Source organism: Bos mutus, chromosome 25, assembly GCF_027580195.1.
Source record: "Bos mutus isolate GX-2022 chromosome 25, NWIPB_WYAK_1.1, whole genome shotgun sequence".
Classification (NCBI taxonomy): Eukaryota; Metazoa; Chordata; class Mammalia; order Artiodactyla; family Bovidae; genus Bos; species Bos mutus.
This window is the reverse complement of record NC_091641.1, coordinates 40583460-40609083: the sequence shown is the minus strand read 5'-3', so window position 1 is coordinate 40609083 and position 25624 is coordinate 40583460. Positions and strand designations below refer to the sequence as shown.

Genomic DNA, 25624 nt, shown 5'->3' with positions numbered 1-25624 from the left:
CACAGAGAGATGTACAGCATATATCATGAGTTTAAGGAGCAGTTTACAAAACATTTCATACATTTCCTTTGATTTTAAAAAGACATAAGCAAAATTATCTGGAAGAATATATAATCATCAAAGAATGATATAATCATCAAATAAATCATCAAAGAAATGATGATTTCTTATAAGATGAAGAATTTATAGTTCATCATTGTTTTCTTTTTTATGCTTTTATATATTTTCTGAATTTTGTATGTATTTCTTCTCTCATCAGAAAAAAATTGTTAAGGTTATTTGAAGAGCTTATTCTTCAAATGGGACACGAATGTTCTCCGGGATAGTCAGAAAATGTGCCAGAAGGCATGAATCTGATTTTGAAAAGGCGCTGTCTGACTCTGACACCCTTCAACCCCAAGCCCCAACCTCCAACATCTGCTTGTCTTCCAGCCTTCCCCCAACATTCTGCAAGCCATCCTGCCGATGTCAGACCCCCTGACACCCCTGGACAGAGTCAGGGTTTCTTCCTCCTCACCCTGTTGTACCACAAGTCTTATCACTGTTGCTTCTTCCCCAGAACTAGACCAGAATCCCAGACAGGGGGTTTGTCTTTTCATTTCTGTACTTCCAGTGTCTGATATAATGACTATCCTTCCATCCATCTCAGCATCCATCCTCTCAGGTACTTCCTTGTTCCAGAAAGTGTTTAAGTTACCTCACTACTTGGTAAATAAAAGGAATTCACTAAATATTTGTAAATTAACGAGAATCTTGGGGCATAAACCGGTAGGAAGGGTGGGGTGTGGCACTGCTGTCAAGATCTCTAGAGACAACAGGTCTATCCCAGACTGTCTGTGGGGGGACAGAAATTCTTCCTTCCACATCTGACCACCAAACCATTTAGAGGTTCTTAATTTCTATGTGGCATGTGTAACCCAGGAAATAAATAAGACTGATTTTTAAAAGCATATTGAAATTCACACACCCTTATACATATTTTCCTTGTATTCGTCTCCTTAATAATAAGTAAGGCATTTATTCTAATTATGTTGACATTGCTCAAAACACTTTGACATTTCCCCTCTGAATCTGTTTTCAGAGCCAAATGCACAATATCCTTCAAATCTGTCTCTTTAACTTAATCTTGAGGTTTCGAGACAATTAGTATTATCAAGCTCAATAATCTTTTCCGTCAAACAATCCCAACTGTCTTTTAGAAATTTTCCCAGACCAAATTTACCCTTAGAGGATGGAAACTCTGTCACTGATGTTATTGAAAGCACTAAAAATAGCCTATTAGTATTATTATATTATTAAAAATAAGAAACCATAGTACCCTTCTCAAAAGAAAAAAAAAAAGGATTGAAGAGTGACAGTATCATCCTGTGGTAAGAACAGACCATGGTTGTGTCACCACCAATGTAAAAGAAGTCACTGCAATCCTCTTAGAACTTAGATAATGTCACTGCCTGGCTCCCCTTCCCACAGAGTAGAAGGCAGCCTGTACAGCCTTCCGATCACCTTCATTTCTTCTCTGACCTCAGCCCCTCCTCCTGCCCTGCTCCTTCAGCTCCAGCCACACTGGCCGCAGAGCCTCTGTACTGGCTGGCTCCTCTGCCCGGTGTGCTCTTTTCCTATGGTTAATGCCACCGTATACCCCCTCACCCCGCTCAGATGTCACCCTCTCACTGTGCCTACCTGACCACTCTATGTAAACAAGCAACCTGCCCTACGCACACCATGGCATTCTGGACCCTCCCAACCCTGTTCTCTTTTACTTCTCAATCATTTCAAATTCCAAAATTTGCATGTGTTATCCTAATTGTTCATTCTGTTTCCCCACTGCTAGGATGTGAGCTCCATGAGCAGGAGAGATACCTGTGTTTGGTCACTGGACCCAGAACGGTGCTCAGCACACAGCACATGTGTAGTAGATGAGAGTTCAACAAGAACAAATCAATGAGTGCCATATCACCTCCCATGATACTGCTTTCAAGGAGACAATATTTCTGCAGTAGATGAGCAAGATCTAATTACTGATATTAAAACACAGTCTTGCTATTTTATACCATATCTCATAGTAATTTCACTTCTAACAATTCTGATAATGGTTTGGTCAAAGATATAAAATTGCTTTATAGCTCTCAGTCACTGTTACTGCTTTGTCATCAATCAGTAGAGCGAGCGCATAGCTAAAATGATACTTGCTACATTTATATTCTCTTAAGACTTTTCAATGAAGATCATGGCATCTGGTCCCATCACTTCATGGGAAATAGATGGGGAAACAGTGGAGACAGTGTCAGACTTTATTTTTGGGGGCTCCAAAATCACTGCAGATGGTGATTGCAGCCATGAAATTAAAAGACGCGAAGGAAAGTTATGACCAACCTAGATAGCATATTCAAAAGCAGAGACATTACTTTGCCAACAAAGGTCCATCTAGTCAAGGCTATGGTTTTTCCTGTGGTCATGTATGGATGTGAGAGTTGGACTGTGAAGAAAGCTGAGCGCCGAAGAATTGATGCTTTTGAACTGTGGTGTTGGAGAAGACTCTTGCGAGTCCCTTGGACTGCAAGGAGATCCAACCAGTCCATTCTAAAGGAGATCAGCCCTGGGTGTTCTTTGGAAGGAATGATGCTAAAGCTGAAACTCCAATACTTTGGCCACCTCACGCGAAGAGTTGCCTCATTGGAAAAGACTCTGATGCTGGGAGGGATTGGGGGCAGGAGGAAAAGGGGACGACAGAGGATGAGATGGCTGGATGGCATCACCGACTCGATGGACGTGAGTTTGAGTGAACTCTGGGAGTTGGTGATGGACAGGGAGGCCTGGTGTGCTGCGATTCATGGGGTCGCAAAGAGTCGGACATGACTGAGCGACTGGACTGAACTGAACTGAAGACTTTTGAAGGATTATTCATCCCTGGGACCTCTGTGCTCTCCTGGGGTGCTGAGTGGGCCTTTCTCTCTGGGCTACAAGCAACCTTAGGATGCAATCAGGGTACCCCCTCTTCTCCCTAGTCCTACTCCCCTCATTTCATACTGGGACAAGCTGTAACCACTTCACAACCACTCACAGTGATGAACTAAGTATCACATGATGATACTACATACATGTTTTCCATGCTCCAGCACTAAATTATTTGAATGCATTGAAATCAAATTTATTTTTAAATGGTCAATAATTTAGGTTATCCAATCAATGGCATTGATCTCTCAAAATTAACACAAGGGATAATGCTTTACAAATGAGTCTGGCTTTTCACATTTCTTTTGTAAATATATCAAAGATACAGTTTACTGTAAGTTTTAAAAGTCATATAAGGCAGCTTTTCACTTTTAACTCAAATGAAATCCAAGCTTTATTTTCATTCTTAAACACACTATACAAATATTGGAATACATGATATAGTCATTTCCAAAGGGATTAAAATTTTCAGATAGCTTTTTACCTGGATTAGTTGTAATAATGGTTTTTGAGATTACAGTTGCTGTCATGCTGTTCCGAAATTTGTCAAAACTTATCCTTACATCTGCAGCAAATATTACTGTTTGGGGAAAAAGCCATTTTAAAATTATTACACTGGAGGATAAAAAATTACAAATATTGAACACAATCACTGAAGTATGCGATACCTGTTTCTTGTGGAACCCAGCTCTGTGCAAGTAGAATAGATTCACTATCCCAACTGCATGTGTGAAAAAAGAAATGACAAAAATCAAATACATTAGAAAACACTGACAGTGACCATGTTATTTATCAGAAAAAGGATGTCTTAATGGGTGAGGTTAATAATCCCCCATGTGATCCAAGGCACAAGGAAAGGTTTTGGTTTTTCCTGCATTTTTCAGGGCTACTCTGCCTATTTCACAGAAAATTTAACACCCATGGAAAGCATTCCTTCAGCACATCCATCTCTAACAACTTCTGCTCTTTCCATTCCCTCTTTTCCTATCACCCAGGTCACTCCACACTAGTTATAACTGAGTAACTACAAGTCTAAAAATTGTGAAGTCACTCTTTCATGCCATTAAGGGATTATCCCCATAATGGATAAACTGCTTGAGGAACCTGATGGATTGAAGGCCTGTTTCAAATTCAATCTTGAGTCTAAACACCACCATAGTATTCCCTGGTATGCTTCAGGGTGTAGCCCTGCCCCACAGAACCCAATCTGTGACAAAACTTGCTTCTTCACCATCTTCCCATGGCCTGCTCCAGAGTACCACCCAATGGATCACAGAAAGTCTGTCTTGTTCTTTATCAATGGGACTTAGTAAATGATCATTTGTTACAAAAGAGTATGATAGTAAGTAAGTTACTATAGAATCCATCTATGAAATCCCATGCCATCAGAAGATCTCATTTTAAGGTAATCATAGACTGTAATGACTGGACACACAAGAGGAAGGTTTTATTTTTAATACCATTTCCTCCTATCATCACTCCTCTCCTGATATGACATCCATCACCTCTTGATGAGATGAAAATGTTCTGACTTGACGATAATAGCACAGATTTCAGTTTGGAACAGATGTGGGGAGTTACCATATCATTGCAAAAGAAGACTCTGTCTCATCATAGAGTTTGACTTCACACCTCTGGCCTTTTCTTTGGTCTGAAGTTGTAAAGTATTTTGGCTCCCCAACCTTAGAAATGGAAGGAAACAGTTACTCTTCTTCACCTATAGCTGTAGAGGTACTTAAATATGTTTACCTTTTAAACAACAAATTAGAAATATCAAAATAGTGAGACTCACTAATATGTATTTAAAAGTATCTTGTACCTCTGCTGCTGCTGCTGCTAAGTCGCTTCAGTCGTGTCCGACTCTGTGCGACCCCATAGACGGCAGCCCACCAGGCTCTATATTTAAGTTGAAAGGTACACACATTGATTGAAGAGAGACACAGACATATGTGCTCCAAAGACTGTGGGGCCTTTTCAACGTGTCAGAACAAACACTCCATGACAGGCCCCTGGGTGACAGCTGTGTGGACTCACTGAGGGTATAAGATTCCTTTCAATGTCTGTGTGTCCCCATGGCTTGGCATAGGGCCCGCATGGAGCTCAGTGATTGGATGGATTCGCCTGTCCAGGCATCTTGCTGGCCCAGGTACAGGTTATCAATAACCACATTCCTGCCTTCTTAGGGATCAGCTGGAAGAACCACATGAGGGATCATAATGGGAATGTGTGTTGATATACTGTCTGATTCAGTCCACACTGTGGTGTAAGAGAATTCATGGTGGAGGTGAATTCAGGGGCCCCTCTGTGCCCTCAGGGAGTTCGCAATTGGACCAGCAGGCACCTCTGATGGCTACATAGCAACGGCTCAAACATGGACAGTCAGCTGCCCACTGTGCACTGCCTCCATGATCTATTGTCAGGACTGAGCTCCACGGGAAGGGGCTGGAGAAAGAGTCACAGCTGCCCACAGAGGAGAAGGTTTACAGAGTCAGAGAAAAGAACAGCCTGTCACAGCAAGCAAGGAAACGACATGAAAAGGAGCTTTAAAGGGAAGAAACCTAAGTAGAGGTGAGACAGAAGAAAGAACAGGTTAAATAAAAATGTAAAGAAAAGGAAATATAAGAGGGATGGAAGCAAAATGGGAGTAGAAAGGCATGAAAAGGAAATAATATAATCCTATGAAAGGTGGTACCAGACTCAAAGAGTAGAGGCCGGAAGTGGGACATGGAAAAAGCTGTTGTAGGGTTTTATTTTTTTTTGTTTTAATTTATTTGGTTGCACCAGGTCTTAGTGGCAACATGCGGAATCTTCATTGTGGCGAGATCTAATTCTCTGACCAGGGATTGAACCTGGGCCCCTGAAAAAGTGTGGAGTCTTAACCACTGGACCACCAGGGAAGTCCCATGCAGGTTTTATATTCACACTGAGTTTTAGAAAATTCTTACTACATTGTAATACGATGGCATTACATAGAATTTCAGAGAAATTCAGAGATCATATTCTGCCTTTAAGTAAGATTGAACCTAAGTTGCCCAGAAAGGGATTTTTCCGATTGTCAAGACTGTCATGTAGGGTGTTTATTCCTCATTCCTGACTGACACGAAGTGCTCACTGTGTGGCAGGCACTGTGCTGCGCTGGGTTGGGGTGGTGCCTCTGTTGGCCTGTCTTTGGGGATGATTGACACTCTTGCAGTTATTTAACATGGAAATGCAATTAGCAAGTACTTACAAGAGTAACTACAAGTATCTAAATCTATTTCCCTCCCTTTTCCCCCCTTGGTTATCATCATTTTGTATATTGAAGAGTTGTTCTTGCTCCTTTATTCTTATTTGTGTACTTTATTTTGTGTAAATTTGCTCCCTGTCAAGTGACTCTAGTCTGTCCAATGGAGTTCAAACCTTGCTGTAATTGCTAAGAGGGAGGTGTGGATGCAGAAGGTGGTGAGACAGTCTGCCCTGCTTTCCAGCACCCATAGCTCACAGGGCCCCTACCACAGCACCCTGGGTTTCTCACTCTGTCCCCCATCTCAGGGCAGCTCTGAGAACATGCACTGAATTAATTCCTTGATTTATTCAACATACATTATTTAAAAGAACTTCCTGGAGATCGTCAAGTCAATGAATTTACTCTTTCTATTCATGCCTTTGTTTAACTGAAGTATGAAAAGCTCTCATATAGTTAGTGAATCATTTATGACTGTGTGCTGCATTTAACATTCAAATACAATTTTATTTTGCTACTCATTCTCAGGTAAAATGCTGCTTTCTTTAATTTTCTAAATTCAACTGAGGATGGATCAAGATATAGAGAAAATTTTACTTCAGTGATTACTACTTTCCAAACACAAATACTATGCTAGAACTCCCCCACCAAATTGAACTGGGCTTTGTTGGGGTTTTAACTTACCGACCTCACAGCTGCAAGAACATTAATAATTTTCCCATCAAGACTGTGTCCATTCGCAACAATGTCACCCAGTGAATAATAATCACAAGACTCTTTAACAGGTAAATATATCAAAGAAAGTAACTTGGCATCCACTTCATAACTGGAACAGAGTTTTACCGTTGAGTGATTCTCACTGAGCAATAGTTTATAATTGCTAAATTGTAAAAACACACACACAAAGTTAATATCAAATGATTTCTAATAGAAAAATATTTCAAAGTTCACAGTTAAATTTTGGTTGTAATTTAAACTATACTTTAAAAACTATACTAAGATTTATACTTTTCACTCTTAGAAACATTGAAAAACTGTAAAATACTTTCTGTATAAAATCTATTTCCATTAAGAAAGTGTTTTAAAGACCAATTTGCTGCTTCGGGTGCTAATTGCAGCATGTGGGATCCTTGTTGCAGCACATGGGCTTAGTTGTCCCACTGCATGTGGGATCTTCGTTTCCTGATCAGGGATTGAACCTGCGTCCACGACATTTGCAGGTGGATTCTTAACCAGTGGACCACCAGGGAAGTCCCCTTAGAAACCTTGAAAAACTGTAAAATACTTTTTGTATAAAATCTATTTTCATTAAGAAAATATTTTAAAGACCAATTTGTGTCTGAGTTTCAAGCACACTAATAGTCTAATCTTGCCCAATAAACTGAGTTTCAGTTTCTTCATAAAAAAATTAAAAAAAAAAGGATGTAAAAGCACTCTAAAACATTGTGTGTTATGAGGAGGTTGAGCTCCATCTCTGTGACACTGACTGTGCCACCTACATGCTTTCCTGACCTCTTCAGAGCTCTGTGGGCTTCCCTGATAGCTCAGTTTGTAAAGAATTAGCCTGCAGTGCAGGAGACTCCAGTTCGATTCCTGGGTCGGGAAGATCTGCTGGAAGGGATAGACTACCCATTCCAGTATCCTTGGGCTTCCCTTGTGGCTCAGCTGGTAAAGAATCTGCCTGCAATGTGGAAGACCTGGGTTTGATCCCTGGGTTGGGAAGATTCCCTGGAGAAGGGAAATGATACCCACTCCAGTGTTCTGGCCTGGAGAGTTCCATGGACTATACAGGGTCGCAAAGAGTCGGATACAACTGAGCGACTTTCACTTTTGAAGCTCTGTAGGAGCAAACAGATGCACCTTATGCACACACTGAACTTGAGGTGCTCTTCCCTTTGGCCAGTCAGCTTCCAAGTGTGCTCCATGGAGCCTCTTTCTTACCCTCTATTCCAGCCACCCCCGCCTCCTCCCCTGCTACTGCCTTAGGTGTTTACCTCATAACTTCTTACCCAAATTACTGTCTTGTCTCCTAAGCTTTATTCCCCTACACTTGGTCCTCCTCAGGTAGCCAAAGTGACCTTCCTAAATCATGAATATGCATATCTTATTTCCCCGTTCAAAGATCTTCTGGGTTGAAACAAAAAGCAAAGCTGTCTGTGAAGGGTCTCCACTTCCCTCTTTTGCTTCTTCTGCCTACCTATACTCCAGCCACATCAGATTCCGAGGCTATGAAACTATTATTTTAGAGGGAAAAAAAGTTGAATATCAGCAGTTTCATGAGGTTTAGATGACTAACTGTTCTGGAAAAGGCCAGGAGATTTTGTGTTTGTCCCCTCTGCCAGGAGTGTTCCCCCCCTTCACTCATGCCTTCACTCCACAAACACTTCCTGAGAGCCAACTATGTGCTAGACCACAGTCCAGGCCCCGGGGGATAAGTGGTGAGGAAGACAGACAATGACCTATGACCTCACAGTCTCACATGCGCGAGAGGGAGACAGACAAGAACAATTCATCAAATGATCCAGGCTTGCGATCAGTATTACATGCTAAGTTGCTTCAGTCGTGTCCGACTTTTTCCAATCCCATGAACTGTAGCCTGCCAGGCTCCTCTGTCCATGGGATTTTCCCATGCAAGAATACTGGAGTGGGTTGCCATTTCCTTCTCCAGGGGATCTTCCTGACCCAGGGATTGAACCCACGTCTCTTGTGGCTCCTGCATTGGCAGGCAGGTTCTTTACCACTAGCGCCACTGTTATGATGGTGCCTATAACCCTGTGTACAGGACTAAGTCCTAGTAATGGGAACTGGATGGGCTACTACAGAGCAGATATGGAAGGCCTAAGGAGATGACATTTAAACTAACACTTGAGTGAAAAGTAAAAGTCGCTCAGTCGTGTCAGATTTTACAACCCCATGGACTATACAGTCCGTGGAATTCTCCAGGCCAGAATACTGGAGTGGGTATTGTTTCCCTTCTCCAGGGGACCTTCCCAATCCAGGGATCGAACCCAGGTCTCCTGCATCACAGGCAGATTTTTTACCAGCTGAGCCACAAGGGAAGCCCAACACTTGAGTGAAGAGAAGAGCAAATAAGACTGTTCTCTGCAGAGGGACATGAACATGCCATGCTATTAGCTCAGAATGAGCCAGGATGTTCACAAAGTAAGGACTCTCCATGTGGCTGCAGAGAAATGAGGCCTGTAAGATGAGGTCAAAAGGTGTGCAGGTGCGTGTAGTAGAGACTGCTGTGCCCACCTGAGCCCTTCACCAGCTACACCCTCTCTCTAGATCTGCCCTCAGCCAGAAGTGCCTCCGTAGGAACATGGGCAGACTTCAGCCAATAACCTGTAAACTCAGGGTACCAAAGCCCAGGCACCTTTCTTCAGAGGGTAGCACTCTGAGGTGAAACTGATACTCCAGAGCTCCCACCTGGGTCAGGACGAGGTGGGGCTTCTGCTGAACCTGCCTCTTTAAACACTCCTTCCTCCCTTACAGCTGTCTTTCCAGGCTGCTTCTGAGAGCTCTCCCTCAACAAACCACCTGCACAGAAGTCTCTGAATTCTGCTTCCTGGAAACCTGAACTGAGAGAGCAAGGCATGTGAAGAGAGCCATAAACTGAGATGTAAAATGGATATATGACTTCTAAGATTTATCTTTTCATTTTTCAGGTTTAATGTGACTAGAGTCAAATTTCTGTAAATCTAAGAATGAGAAGTGAAGTGTTAGTCACTCAGTCATGTCTGACTCTTTGCAACCCCATGGACTGGGGCTCATCAGGCTCTTTTGTCCATGGGATTCTCCAGGCAAGAATATTGGGGTAGGTAGCCATTTCCTTCTCCAGGAGATCTTCCTGACCCAGGGATCAAACTCAGGTCTCCTGCATTGCAGGCAGACTCTTTACCATGTGAGCCACCAGGGAAGAATGAGAATCAAAGTATTAAAAATAAAGTCATTTTTAATGTGATCCTATGTCGAGGTAAATTATTTTATAATCAAAGATAAATACTGTGTGGCAGAATTAAACTCTGAATTTTCAACCTAAAGTACACACATCTTTAGTAAGTGAAAAAAGTGAAAGTGTTAGTCACTGGGTCGTGTCCGACTCTTTATGACCCCATGGACTGTAGCCTGCCAGGCTTCTCTGTCCATGGAATTATCCAGGCAAGAATACTGGAGTGGGTAGCCATTGCCTTCACCAGGGGATCTTCCTGACCCAGGGACAGAACCCATGCATTGTAGGCAGATTCTTTACCATCTAAGCCACTAGGGAAGCCCCTACACCACTCCCGGCTAATCTGACATACACAAACCTATTAGTAATAATCATTCGGGCACAAAGGTTGTTGACCTCTGTGCTAGATTTACCTAGGAGTTGCAGGACTGAACTTTTCTTCTCTTTCTAAATCCTTTGTTTGGATCAGAGGATTCTCAATTATCACTATAACAGAGGGGAAAATATGATGCTATTACCAAAAAAGTAACAGGATAAATTTAAAAAACAAGTGTACATAACAATGAACATTACAATATTATTTCTAATTTTGAGTTGCTGTTAATATCCTTCACAATTTTTTTCTTGTTTTGCTGTGAGCAATGGAATCCTAGTGTATGACCAATCAATTTGATCTCAGATGATACTTCTTATACTTTGTGTTTAAATTCTGACATTTGACCTGCATTAATATTATTTCGTTAAAAAATATTACTTTGTTGATTAGTTATACAGAACATTTGATGTGATTACAACATACCCTGCTATAAAATGAACAGTTAAATTGATCTTCACCCAATTCACAGTTGTTCTCAAAAACAATAGTGGTAGTTAGAAAGAGCAGTGCAAAATCTGGGTCCTGATTTGAAACCTACAACTTATAGCTTTATGACTTAATATTTTTGGGTTTCCATTTCCTATGGGTCTATGTTAGACATTTTGTGCTGCATTTTGTTAATTCCTGACACAACCATCCCTTTATTATCCCTTTTTCCACGTGAAGAAATTGAAGTTCACAGAGGTTAAATAATTTTCTTGAGGTGTTATATCAAGAAAGTAGTAGAGTTAGAATTGTTTTGATTCAAAAATCTATAATCTTTTTACTCAGCCACACCAAACTCTTATTTACTTTTATAAGCATCATCAGATTTACATCCTTACGATCCCTCATCTCACTCGTCCTGACAACAAGCATCAGTGTGGAATGCAGGTTACTATCGAATATATCTTCAGGTCTATGTTAGTGTTGTTCTGGCATGCATCCACAGATGCTTCTGCTTGTCCTGGGCCCTGAGATGTCTCCAGAGTTTTCTGCCTTCACAGGCCATATGTCCAATTACCTTATTATTCAGTTAGCAAAATACTATATAACCCTGAAAGTTAATAGTGTGACTGGGTGCTGAGTAACCAGTATGGGTAATAGGCTGCTAGATATTGCAGGATTAGACAGGAATAGTTTAATTGTCTGTGTTACTCTTTCTCTTCTTTTTTCTACCATGAAAGAGAGCTGGTATACTGCTTTCTTGTTTATTATATGAGGCTAGAGCTGTTATCTACTGAGTGACTAAGTTCTACACTTCATACCAGGCACACTGTCTCATTTAAGATTGATAAGAATCTACTGGGTATTAATTTATAGTTGAGGCTCAACAAGATTATGAAATTTTCTCAAAGCCACTATGTAAATAAGTGTTAGTATTTGGATTTGAATCCAGAGCTACCTGTTCCCAAAGTCTTGTTCTTTTGAATATACTATACTGTACTATCACAGAGATACTGGGGTAGGTAGAGGATATGAAGATTTGCTATTTTAGACTAAAAATTTCTTAAAATTCCATCAAAAATTCATGTCATCTTTTATCAAAGTCTACTTAGCAGTTCTATTATACGTTTACAAAATGATATATGATTACAGTCACAAGAGGGACTGATGCAAAGTGAAATAGAAATAAACCAAAGATCACAGAGCTCCTAGTAAAAGTATGTGATTATTCTGTTTGTGTGTTTCAACTAAATGCTGAATGCCTTGTTATACTCTTAACACTTGACTTTTTCTGATAAGATTCTTGAGAATAAGAATTGTGTCTTATTTCATTCCGATGCCCTCAGTGTAGTTACCACAAATATATCATGGGACTAATACTGTAAGAGAAACAGTTTAAGAATCAGTGCCAACTTACCACACTCACCGACCCTAAAGCTGTCAGAAAGTGATCTGATGTAATCTTCACTGCCCCAGGATGTTGCATTTACAAAATGGGTTGTTGAATCACGAATGGTGAAACTAAAAGTGTACCTTTCTGATCCAATATCTAAGGGAAAACCAAGGCTTTTATTTTTCAGATGAAAAGTTTTAATTTTAAACAAAGGTGATTATTATGATACTAAAACACTCAAACACATGGTATAAAAAATTATTTCAGATATAAATTCTACAAGTTATGCTTTAAGAATTGCAAAACTGCCAAGGTAGATAATTCACCTCACTGTGACTTCTTTGTTCCCTTTCCCTAGTTACCTCTATATTCAGAGGGAAATAATGTGTAGGTTTGAACCATCCTGATATTAGATTACATTCTCCATTTCTCTCTTACTGTTGTTTTAACCTAAGTTAAATCTAAATTATTTCGAAACAAATAAATGTGTGCTAACTAAAAGATACCACTAGGGGTCAGCAAGCACTTTTTTCCAGAATAAATTCCAAAATAAATTTCTTTATTGTTTTTGCTAACTAAAAAAGTAATACAATGAATGATAAAGAAGATGTGGTACATATATAATCAGTCTGATTTTGGTTTTGACCATCTGATGATGCCCATGTGTAGTGTGTTGAAAGTGTTAGTTCTTCAGTCGTGTCCAACTTTTGGGGACCCCATGCCTGGAGATACAAAATACAAAAATAATGGTGAAGGGTTGTCATTCCCTTCTCCAGGGGATCTTTCCAACCCTGGGACTGAACCCAGGTCTCCCGCATTGCAGGCAAATTCTTTACCATTTGAGCTACCAAGGAATCCCGTTCATGTGTAGAATCAGCCATAAAAATAATGAATTTTAGTCAGTTCTAGTCACTACAGATGGTGACTGCAGCCATGAAATTAAAAGACGCTTACTCCTTGGAAGGAAAGTTATGACCAACCTAGATAGCATATTCAAAAGCAGAAACATTACTTTGCCAACAAAGGTTCGTCTAGTCAAGGCTATGGTTTTTCCTGTGGTCATGTATGGATGTGAGAGTTGGACCGTGAAGAAGGCTGAGTGCCGAAGAATTGATGCTTTTGAACTGTGGTGTTGGAGAAGACTCTTGAGAGTCCCTTGGACTGCAAGGAGATCCAACCAGTCCATTCTGAAGGAGATCAGCCCTGGGATTTCTTTGGAAGGAATGATGCTAAAGCTGAAACTCCAGTGCTTTGGCCACCTCGTGCGAAGAGTTGACTCATTGGAAAAGACTCTGATGCTGGGAGAGATTGGGGGCAGGAGGAGAAGGGGACGACAGAGGATGAGATGGCTGGATGGTATCGCTGACTCGATGGACGTGAGTCTGAGTGAACTCCGGGAGTTGGTGATGGACAGGGAGGCCTGGAGTGCTGCGATTCATGGAGTCGCAAAGAGTCGGACACGACTAAGCAACTGATCTGATCTCTGATCTGAGTGGGTGAACCTAGAGCCTATTAAACAGAGTGAAGTAAATTTGAAAGAGAAAAACAAATATCGTATATTAACATATATGTATGGAATCTAGAAAAGTGGCATTGCTTATCCCATTTGCAGGGAAGACATAGATGTAGAGAACGGACGTGTGGACACAGTGGGGGAAGAGTGTGGGACGAACGGAGAAAGTGGCCTTGACATACATACACTATCATGTGGAAAACAGGTAGCAGGTGAGAAGCTGCTATTTACACAGAGAGCCCAGCCTGGTGCTCTGTGATGACCTAGAGGGGTGAGATTGGGGGAGGGGAAGGAAGCTCAAGACGGAAGGGATGTATGTATAACTATGGCTGATTCACACTGTTGTACAGCAGAAATCAACATAATATTGTAAAGCAATTTTCCTTCAATTAATAAATTAAAAAAAATTTTTACAGAAATACAAACAGCATGCTACTGACACAGAAACAGACATACAGATCAGTGAAATAGGACAGAAAGCCTGGAAATAAACCCACACAATTATAGTCAATTAGTCTACAACAAAGGAGGCAAGAATATACAATGGCAAAAATACAGTTTCTTCAATAAGCAGTGCTGGGAAAACTGAACAGTTACATGTAGAAGAGTGAAATTAGAACATTCTCTAATACCATATACAAAAATAAACACAAAATGGATTAAAGACCTAAATGTAAGGCCAGATATCATGAAACTCCTAGAGAAAAACATAGGCAGAACATACTTTGACATAAATTATAACAATACTTTATTGGATCCATTCCTAAAACAAAGGCAGTAAAAGCAAAAATAAACAACTGGAAACTAATTAAACTTAAATGCTTTTGCACAGCAAAGGAAAAGATAACCTACTGAATGGGAAAAATTATTTGCAAATGATATGACCAACAGGGATTAATATCCAACATAAATCTTCAGCTCATACAACTCAACATAAAAAAACCCTAACAACCCAATTTAAAAAATAGGAAGAACTGAATAGGCATTTTTTCCAAAGAGGAAATGCAGATGGCCAACAGGCACATGAAAAGATGCTCAACATCACTAATTATCAGGAAAATATAAATTAAAACCACAATGAGCTATTCCCTCACACCTGTCAGAATGACTATCGTCATAAAGAATACAAATAGGGGCTTTCCTTGGTGGCTCAGTGGTAAAGAATCCACCTGCCAATGCAGGGGACATGGGTTCAATCCCTGGTCCAAGAAGATCCCAGATGTCTCATGGCAACTAAGCCTGGTGCCACAACTACTGAGCCCACCTGCTGCAACCACTGAAGTCCCACTTCCTAGAGCTTGTGCCCAGCAACAAGAGAAGACACAGCGATGAGAAGCCCGAGAACAGCAACTAGAGAAAGCAAAGAGTAGCCCCTGCTCACCACAACTGGAGAAAGCCTGTGCACAGCAACAAAGACCCAGCACAGCCAAAAATGAAATAGATAAATATATTAAAATTTGAATAAAAAAAGAAATCTTCCTTTTAATATGGTGTATGTGTGTGTAATGCTCACTCAGTCGTGTCTGACTCTCTGCAACCCTATGGACTGTAACCTGCCAGGTTCCTCTGTCCCTGGAATTCTCCAGGCAAGAATACTGGAGTGGGTAGCCATTCCCTTCTTCAGGGGATCTTTCTGACCCAGGGATTGAACCCAGGTCTACTGCATTGCAGATGGATTCTTTACCACTGAGCCACCAGGGAAGCCCACCTGTCACTATGCTGCTGCTGCTGCTGTTAAGTCGCTTCAGTCGTGTCTGACTCTGTGTGACCCCATAGACGGCAGCCCACCAGGCTCCCCCATCCCTGGGATTCTCCAGGCAAGAACACTGGAGTGGGTTGCAATTTCCTTCTCCAATGCATGAAAGCAAAAAGTGAAAGTGAAGTCGTTCAGTCATGTCCGACTCTTAGCGACCCCATGGACTGCAGCCTACCAGGCTCCTCTGTTGATGGGATTTTCCAGGCAAGAGTACTGGAGTGGGGTGCCATCGCCTTCTCTGACCTGTCACTATACCACAAGTCAATTAACACAGCCACAGTTACTCAGGTGATTCAAACAAAATAGTCTTCTGTCAAAATTACTGGCTGGCTGACTAGAGCTCTGATTCCCTCAAGCTGTATCAAAGGATTTATACCATACCCTTTAATAAAAAGCACTGACACTTTAGAAGCTAGAAATAGTGTATTGCTACTTTTGGCATTCTATATTGTATCTGTGCATGTAAACTATAAAAGTTTGAAGATCGGCTGATTTTACTTATTTGTTTTGGTCTCTGTTGCGGCACGCGGGATCTCAGTCTTCCTCCCAGCATGTGGGACCTAGGTCCTTGACTAGAAATCAAACACGGGCCCCCTGCTTTGGGAGCTTGAAGTCTTAGCCATTGGACAGCTGGGAACAGCTAGGGAAGTCCCTGAAGGTCAGTTGATTTTAAAAATCTGATTTTAGTCTTGGATTATGTTTCCATAGTCCTAAAACTGTTGCACAGACAACTAAATAAGGACCACTAAAGCCAGACTTAACTGTATTTCCCACATATGAAAGACGATTTTTTTCCCCTGAATCATTTAGTTCTTTGAATAAATACACAGATACTGCTGCATACTTCCCTCCCTCAACACTGTCTTGACATCCATACTGGAAAACCTTCCTCCTACCACTTTCTGTTTTCTATGAGACTTACCTGTGTGCTTGTATCTGATACTGACAGTTTACACGGAGTTCCTACTCTATGTTACACACTCTTACATATACAAGCTCATGTAAGTCTCATCCCAGCTTTGTTTACCCTGATTCTGAGGCTCTACATAGGACAGACTCGGGGGTGAGCCCTGTCAATCAGGCTCCACGTCCATCCTCTCAGAAGCTCTGATATCTGAGGATGATGATAGAGACTACAACTTCTTTCTCCAGTCTTTACACTGGGTTTTGCACAATGGAGGAGCTCAGAAAATACACGTTGATACACATTAATGAGCTGACCAATTTAACTAGCTATTTTAATACTGTATACACAGCTTTTAAAGTTATGCTTTAGAAATATCAAATAAAACCATTAAAATGATTTTAATGCCCTCACACATGTGGCCTTAAGTCAAGTACTTTACCATGCAATAGAGAACATGGCCATTGCTCTTAGGGAGTTAAACAGGCATGAGAAATTTAATCACTTAAATATACTTTGTTGTAGTCATAAGCCACAGTTGATGAAAAGTGAAGCAAAGAGTTAAATAGAACTCAGCTTTTTCTGTCTGGAAAGCCTTTGACATCTGTTTTTCCAATAACTATGCCGATTATTTTCTGAAAAACAAAAGGGTTATAGAAGACGAATATTAAACACAGATGGAGATGGTAAATTTAATTTCATGGACTTGTTATATTTTACTGGTTCTAACAAACATTTTTGACTAGGAACCATTTAAATGTATTTATTCCAGACAAACATCTAAAAGAACTTCATAAATGTTCATTCTACAAGGAATAGTACAAAGTAATAAGACAGTTAACTACTATTACAAATATAATCATTTAATACTTAGTATGTTTCTACTTTATTTTCAATCACTAGGTGGAGCACAGTAACTGCCCTATGCTATCAATTCTTACTGAATTCATTCAAAGCACATGTATAATGCAATTTAATTTGCCATGGTCTTCAAAGCTTTCTTTTATATAGAGTTTTCTAACAATCCACATAGAATTGCTTAGCTTCTTAATGCAAACATGCTGGACAGTAACATATATTAGATTGTAACAAAACTTGCATATCACTGCTAATAAATCTAAGCTCTAAAGTCCTAGATCTTAAACCTTAAAGGTATTAACATGTCTTTAATATTTTTAATGTTCTCTATAGTGACTAATAAAGAAAAATTAAATATTTTTAAATACTTTAAAAAATAAAAATAACTACCTTTTTCTGAAAGGATGAACTTATAATTCTAGCTACTGACTTTAACCTTGCAATAATCTGCTCAATTTCAAATACATGCAATCTTTTAAGACTACCACATCCTAGCTGAGCTATTAGCTAGCCTTATTACATTTAGACACACTGTTATTATTTTTTTTAATTCCATATGCTGCAGCTCTCACTGAATTTTGTTAGGAAAACAACTAGTGAGAATATTGAATAAAGTTTTCTAATGAAGAGGCAATTAGCAAAGAGTTTACCTTTCAAGAAAAACTGTAACAGCCATAATTATTTTTAACACTGCTAAGTCACTTCAGTCGTGTCCAACTCTGTGCGACCCCAAAGACGGGAGCCCACCAGGCTCCCTCGTCCCTGGGATTCTCCAGGCAATAACACTGGAGTGGGTTGCCATTTCCTTCTCCAATGCATGAAAATGAAAAGTAAAAGTGAAGTCACTCAGTCGTGTCCGACCCTCATCGACCCCATGGACTGCAGCTTTCCAGATTCCTCCATCCATGGGATTTTCCACGCAAGAGTACTGGAGTGGGGTGCCATTGCCTTCTCCGATTTTTTTTTAACATTAATAAAGTTTAAATTTAATAAAGTTTAAATTGCAAACTATTAAAGTTATATGTGCTGCTGCTGCTGCTAAGTCGCTTCAGTCGTGTCCGACTCTGTGCGACCCCATAGATGGCAGCCCACCAGGCTCTCCTGTTCATGGGATGTTCCAGGCAAGAGTACTGGAGTGGGCTGCCAGTGCCTTCTCATGCATGAAAGTGAAAAATGAAAGTGAAGTCGCTCAGTCGTGTCTGACTCTTAGCGACCCCATGGACTGCAGCCTACCAGTCTCCTCCATCCATGGGATTTTCCAGGCAAGAGTACTGGAGTGGGTTGCCAGTGCCTTCTATGAGAGTTATATGTAATTTATCTCATTTTAAGAAATCTGATTTGCACATTCCAAATATAAATAGCAGACTGCTGGGGGTAGGAAAGATAAGGGAGTATGATAATTGCTTTATAGTAAGCTCTTCACTTTATGATATGATTCCACCTAGATTTCTTTCAAATAAATAACAATCTTGACAAATTTGAAATAACTGGTGCCCCCACAACCTTTCTCACCAAAATAAATTTTCACACAGTGATTTCAGAAACACATCATTTGTGTACCTTTGTCACAAAAGCAACATAATAACAAGTATTTCAGCATATAACATGGACAATTTGATTGGACAATAGATGCTGCTTAACAAAAATGCTTTAATTTTGCAATGCTAATTTTTTAACTTTACAATATTGTATTGGTTTTGCCATATATCAAAATGAATCCGCCACAGGTATACATGTGTTCCCCATCCTGAACCCTCCTCCCTCCTCCCTCCTCCCTCCCCATACCACCCCTCTGGGTCATCCCAGTGCACCAGCCCCAAGCATCCAGTATCGTGCATCTGGATGCACGTGAACCTAGACTGGCGACTCGTTTCATATATGATATTATACATGTTTCAATGCTATTCTCTCAAATCATCCCACCCTCTCCCTCTCCCACAGAGTCCAAAAGACTGTTCTATACATCAGTGTCTCTTTTGCTGTCTCGTATACAGGGTTATTGTTACCATCTTTCTGAGGAAACCAGAATAGAAAGAGACACGTGTACCCCAATGTTCATTGCAGCACTGTTTATAATAGCCAGGACATGGAAGCAACCTAGATGTCCATCAGCAGATGAATGGATAAGAAAGCTATGGTACATATACACAATGGAGTATTACTCAGCCATTAAAAAGAATACATTTGAATCAGTTCTAATGAGGTGGATGAAACTGGAGCCTATTATACAGAGTGAAGTAAGCCAGAAAGAAAAACACCAATACAGTATACTAACACATATATATGGAATTTAGAAAGATGGTAACAATAACCTTGCAATGCTAAATTTGAGTGCATATTAAATATATAATTTGTTGTTGTTTAGTCATGAAGTTGTATCCAACTTTTTGCTATATTTAATTAAAACAATACAAATAAACTTCCAATAATTTTTAACAATTACTAGTCATATCAGCAGTGGCCACAGGACTGGAAAAGGTCCGTTTTTGTTCCAATCCCAAAGAAAGGCAATGCCAAAGAATGCTCAAACTACTGCACAATTGCACTCATCTCACACGCTAGTAAAGTAATGCTCAAAATTCTCCAAGCCAGGCTTCAGCAATACGTGAACCATGAACTTCCAGATGTTCAAGCTGGTTTTAGAAAAAGCAGAGGAACCAGAGATCAAATTGCCAACATCCGTGGGATCATGGACAAAGCAAGAGAGTTCCAGAAAAACATCTATTTCTGCTTTATTGACTATGCCAAAGCCTTTGACTGTGTGGATCACAATAAACTGTGGAAAATTCTGGAAGTGATGGGAATACCAGACCACCTGACCTGCCTCTTGAGAAATCTATATGCAGGTCAGGAAGCAACAGTTAGAACTGGACATGGAACAACAGACTGGTTCCAAATAGGAAAAGGAGGACGTCAAGGCTGTATATTGTCACCCTGCTTATTTAACTTATATGTAGAGTACATTATGAGAAACGCTGGGCTGGAAGAAGCACAAGCTAGAATCAAGATTGCCGGGAGAAATATCAATAACCTCAGATATGCAGATGACACCACCCCTATGGCAGAGAGTGAAGAGGAACTAAAAAGCCTCTTGATGAAAGTGAAAGAGGAGAGTGAAAAAGTTGGTTTAAAACTCAACATTCAGAAAACTAAGATCATGGCATCTGGTCCCATCACTTCATGGCAAATAGATAGGGAAACAGTGGAAATAGTGTCAGACTTTATTTTTTGGGGCTCCAAAATCACTGCAGATGGTGATTACAGCCATGAAATTAAAAGACGCTTACTCCTTGGAAGGAAAATTATGACCAACCTAGATAGCATATTCAAAAACAGAGACATTACTTTGCCAACAAAGGTCCGTCTAGTCAAGGCTATGGTTTTTCCAGTGGTCATGTATGGATGTGAGAGTTGGACTGTGAAGAAAGCTGAACACTGAAGAATTGATGCTTTTGAACTGTGGTGTTGGAGAAGACTCTTGAGAGTCCCTTGGACCGCAAGGAGATCCAACCAGTCCATTCTAAAGGAGATCAGTCCTGGGTGCTCATTGGAAGGACTGATGCTAAAGCTGAAACTCCAATACTTTGGCCACCTCATTGGTTGATTCATTGGAAAAGACTCTGATGCTGGGATTGGGGGCAGGAGGAGAAGGGGATGACAGAGGATGAGATGGCTGGATGGGATCACCAACTCGATGGACATGAGTTTGAGTGAACTCAGGGAATTGGTGATGGACAGGGAGGCCTGGCATGCTGTGATTTATGGGGTCGCAAAAAGTCGGACATGATTGAGGGACTGAACTCAACTGAACTAAGTCATATCTATAATCTCCTAATGTGCAGACAAAAAAAAAAGACGAATTTTCATTCAGCTGGCATAAATACAAAGAGGTTTAGGAGTGTTTAATATCTAACAATCACCAGTGCAATAAGTATCTGTATACTTGTCAATTATACAAGCATGTGTTGAAATGAATCAATAATGTTGACATAATGTAATATCACCACCTAAAGCTTCAACAGAGAACAAATGAACTACTGCATTGCTGAAACTTACCAGGTTAGCCATATTTGGATGCAGATTTGAAAGTGCAGTAAAGTTCTTTGATGCAATACAGTTGGCCATTCTTTTATCTGCATTTTAGAAAATATAATTTAGATGCATAAGTTAAACAACTGAAATAAAGCTTGAGAAATTCCAAGACTGAAAAAAGAATTTATTTAGGAAAGTATGGGATATTCTACTCATTCTTTGGGAAAACTTTATTTATTTGGCTGCACTAGATCTTAGTTGCGGCTTATTAAGTCCTTCGATCTTCAATGCGGCATGAGGAATCTTCAGGCTATAGTTGTGGAAGATGGGATTTGTAGTTGCAGCATGCAAACTCTTAGCTGTGGCATGTGGGATCTAGTTCCCTGACCAGGGATCGAATCCATGCCCCCTGCATTGGGAGCTCAGAATCTTAGCCACTGGACCACCAAGGAAGTTCCAGGAAATTTTTATATTACAACAGTGAAATGTAAGTTAGATTCAACCTGTAAAAAGTATATTTTTTAAAAGGTCTTTTAAAGTTACGAATGATATAGTTAGGTTTCAATTTTTAACTTTCACTTTGCAAAAAAAAATTAGTCAATGTTTGAACAAATTTAGAGTTTCAGATGAGAGATGGGACATTGCAGATTTAAATATTTATTACCATAAAGCCTACTTTTAAAAAAACATAGCAAAACTACACTGTAACCACCTCTCATGCTTCTAGTTACATTGTGTATGGGTTTAGGCAGTACTTCACCCTCCCCTCTATGGTATGTAAGCTCCATCAGGGCAGAAGCAGCATCTTAAAATTTGTGAGTGCATTTCAATGCTATCTTGCACATAAAAAGCACTCAATAAACACGAGATAAATGAAACAGAGACTTGTCCCTCAACTTAGTCACTAGAAAAGGTTTTAATGTAGTAACAGCTGTCAGCTACACCAAACTAGCAGATTTACTTGATTTCACTTCATTTTATGTGGCCTCTTTATAATGCCCTCATCTCCAGGCTGTACTTTCAGGACACATTGCATAGCATAAGTTTCAAGAAGGCTGCACAATTACTCAAATATGATTTTGAATTCCAGCGCCACTAGTTTGTGGTCAAATGTTTTGAATTACTGAGCTTTAATCTCCTCATCCACAAAATATGGATAATCTATCCTACAAGGTTGTTGTGAGAATTCAAAATAGTGTACATAAAGAGCCAAGATGTCCACAGGCTCTTGACCGATGAGAACACTGCTTTTCATTCTTATCCAATGTAGCAGTTTCTGCATTCAAGCCAGAATAAACAATTTAGCAGTGTTAAGGTCCTACTTATTCTTCAGCCGAGTCTGATCTGGTTGAAATTGATCACTATGCAATTTCAGTCTCTGAAATACTTGCCAGCCTGACAGATTCATTCATTCATCCATCCACTCAGCCAACATATATTGAGAGCCTGTCAAATGCTAGACACTTGAGGTTAGAGAAGACAAACTATTCAGTAGCCAGATTTTGTGTAAAAATACTATCCATCTACATACTGAGTTCTCCAAAATTTTAGCCCTTAACATTTCTTGGTGGTTACTTACTTAGAGGAATATCACATGAACTCTTTGAAGTTCCTTCACTTCTTACTGTTAATCAAAATATATGGTGATATACTTTAGTGTCTGTCTACAAAAAGAAAATGACAACTTACTTCTCTAGGTTTTTGAGAAATACAAAATTAACATGAAATAAAGAGGCCAGTATGGTGATACAGAGATTACACCATTCATCAGCAACTGCTGTCCCTTCTATTTTCCAAATATATTTTAAAAGTCTCTGTTTCTCCATCTCCAGTGCCATCTCCTCAGTGCAAGGATCAGTCACTCCTCATCTGGAGTACTGCTATTTCCTAGTCTTATACATAGTTTATTCATTCAACACATGTGAGCTGAGTGTCTGACATGTATCAGGTACTGAGTCAGGACAGGAGGGGTGGCTCAGAGAGAAGCTAAAAAAAAAAAAAAACCAAAGTGCATGGTGTGGAGCTAGACGTGTACAGCCCGAAGACCACAGACACAGCTCCTTGACAACGTAAAGGGAAAGGTGGTGGAGGAACTAGTCCAGTTAAGGTGACCTGGTGGCAATGTCACAGGTAATAGTTGTGGAGTGACTATTATGAGGTTGGCCCTATACTACAGACACTAGATACACATCATCTCCACCCCCGCCCCCGCCCCCCACCACACACAGCTGATTACCTCTCTCCAGATAACTCAGCAGCTCTCCTCTCTACAAATGGGACCTGGGACCTTGGAACACAGTTCCATCTTCCTTGAGCATCCGCTCCAATCCCACCCTCAGATCCTCCCAAGACAAGAGCTTTAACATTTTGGGGGGCTCAAAGAGAAGATCTTATCACCCTCCTTCAAGTATCCCCAGCCTCTATTCCTTCTCTCAGCATTCTTAATTCCCTCATTACAGGGTGGGGTTCAGGATGACAGGGCTGTGCCTTGCCTTGCCCTTACTGTGTCCTACAGTACTTAGTTAGGCTAGCACCTCAGGCATAGTAGCTGCTAGCTATTTGTTGACTAAATTAATGAGCAAGTCCTAAAAGAAACCTGATTTGTAATTTGAGAATAATATTGCTATAATTAACTTTCTGGATAAACAGAATTTTAGTTAATAACTAATTTTACATTTATATCCAGCATTTAAATTACAGAAACAAGTACAAATTGTAACCTACTATTCTAGATCAACAGAGCTTCCAAAGAGCTGGCATTGATGGTCCTATATAATCTTCTAGTTTATTCTACAGACCTGTGCTGGGGCTGCTACAGAGAAATCCTCTTATGTGGTTATTTCTGTACGTGAAAATCCCCCCGAACTTCCATCACAAACCAAAGACTTTTTTTCTTTTTAACAAACTTTGACAAAGTTGGCCACCTTGCCTAGAGGGGAACAGCTGTTCAATTATTTTTATAAATCCAATTCAAAAGGGTAGTTTTTACTCCTTCAGTGGGAACTCAGCAAGTTTTGTATATTCTGGGTTGGCCATAAGAAAACGGGGAACCGCCCATCTCTGGAGAACTCACCAGCATGGAGACAAAAAGAGCACTTGCTAGTAAACTTTCAAGGTAGTCTTAATTTTTTTTTTTTTAACCAAACACTGCTTTGAAAAAAAGAACGAAAGAGAGGGAGGAAGGGACATGACTTGCACACAGAGATTAAAAACCGTCCCTTTTAAACCCTCCACGCTTTAAAATGTACCTGAAGATTCCAAATCTAGGACATTCTAGAACAGGGAGCACTGTGGAGAGGGCGCCTGAGGTGGCGGGGAGCGGGGTGTGAGTCGTGGGTGGGGGCCTCCAGGGCCAGTGCCCGTGCGCACGTGTCCGCACACACCTGTCAACCCCACAGAACGGCCGCGCGTCGGCCAGGCTGGGAGTGGGGGGAGCGGGCGGGTGACGCACTGAGGTACCTCAGAACGCGCTTATCCCCCCCGCATCGATTACACCCGCGCGTCTACATGCGCCGCGCCACGCGAACGAGCACACTCCACCCGTGTCCTGTGTGTTCCTACGTGACTGTGACTCCGCGGGTGTGGACTGGAAGCCGGCGTCAGCTGCTCACTTCGCACCCCGGGGCGTCCCCCGAACCGCAACCCGCCGGCTTCCACCTCTCGAGGGCACCGGGGTGACCGCCACCCGCGGAAAGCCGGGAAGGGAGACCATTCCCACCGCGGACGGCGCGGCCCAGAGGCCTGCCCTCAGGAACAGACGACGGCCCGCCGCCCGCCGCCCGCCGCCACCCGGTTTCACCTCAGCGTTCTCGCCGGCTGCTCCTAGGAGCGCTCGCCTAGACGCTCTCGCTCTTGGACAGCAGCCAGCCACACGCAGGCCCCGCCCAGACGCCTCCCCCGCTCGGCCGGAATTCGACTTCTTCTCCACAGCGCTTTCTGCCCACAGCCCCGGCGCTCGACGGTCGCCGCGGGAGGACACCCTTGGACCGTTAGCCCAGGCCCCGCCCCCGCCGATCTCAGACTCCGCCCACTCCTGGGCTCTGCCCAGCCCCCGAGTTCTGATCCCGCCTCCAGATCCGACTCCACGCATGCCTCTCCCACCGATCTCAGACTCCACCCACGCTCTGACTCTGCCCCGCCCTCAGCTTCGACCCCGCCCCGCCCCCCTCTGCAAACTCCCGTTCCACTCACTCCCTGACTGCCCAACCCAAGCTCTGCTGACTCCGCCCACTCCTGGCC

At 41.3% G+C, this 25624-nt stretch overlaps 1 protein-coding gene across 1 annotated transcript in view; it reads right to left on the bottom strand.

Annotated features, from left to right (window-relative positions):
• MEIOB (meiosis specific with OB-fold) overlaps positions 1 to 25370 on the bottom strand; it is a 35821-nt gene extending 10451 nt beyond the window's left edge. Inside the window, exons 1-9 of the mRNA XM_070362624.1 lie at positions 25185 to 25370; positions 21410 to 21486; positions 17073 to 17130; positions 12347 to 12478; positions 10541 to 10613; positions 6860 to 7055; positions 4534 to 4634; positions 3621 to 3673; positions 3437 to 3532 (exon numbers count right to left, since the gene is read on the bottom strand). Coding sequence (XP_070218725.1) covers positions 3437 to 3532; positions 3621 to 3673; positions 4534 to 4634; positions 6860 to 7055; positions 10541 to 10613; positions 12347 to 12478; positions 17073 to 17130; positions 21410 to 21478 — 778 coding nt within the window. The 5' untranslated portion in view covers positions 21479 to 21486; positions 25185 to 25370. The remainder of the gene's footprint in view (positions 1 to 3436; positions 3533 to 3620; positions 3674 to 4533; positions 4635 to 6859; positions 7056 to 10540; positions 10614 to 12346; positions 12479 to 17072; positions 17131 to 21409; positions 21487 to 25184) is intronic.
• Positions 25371 to 25624: the final 254 nt, after the last annotated feature.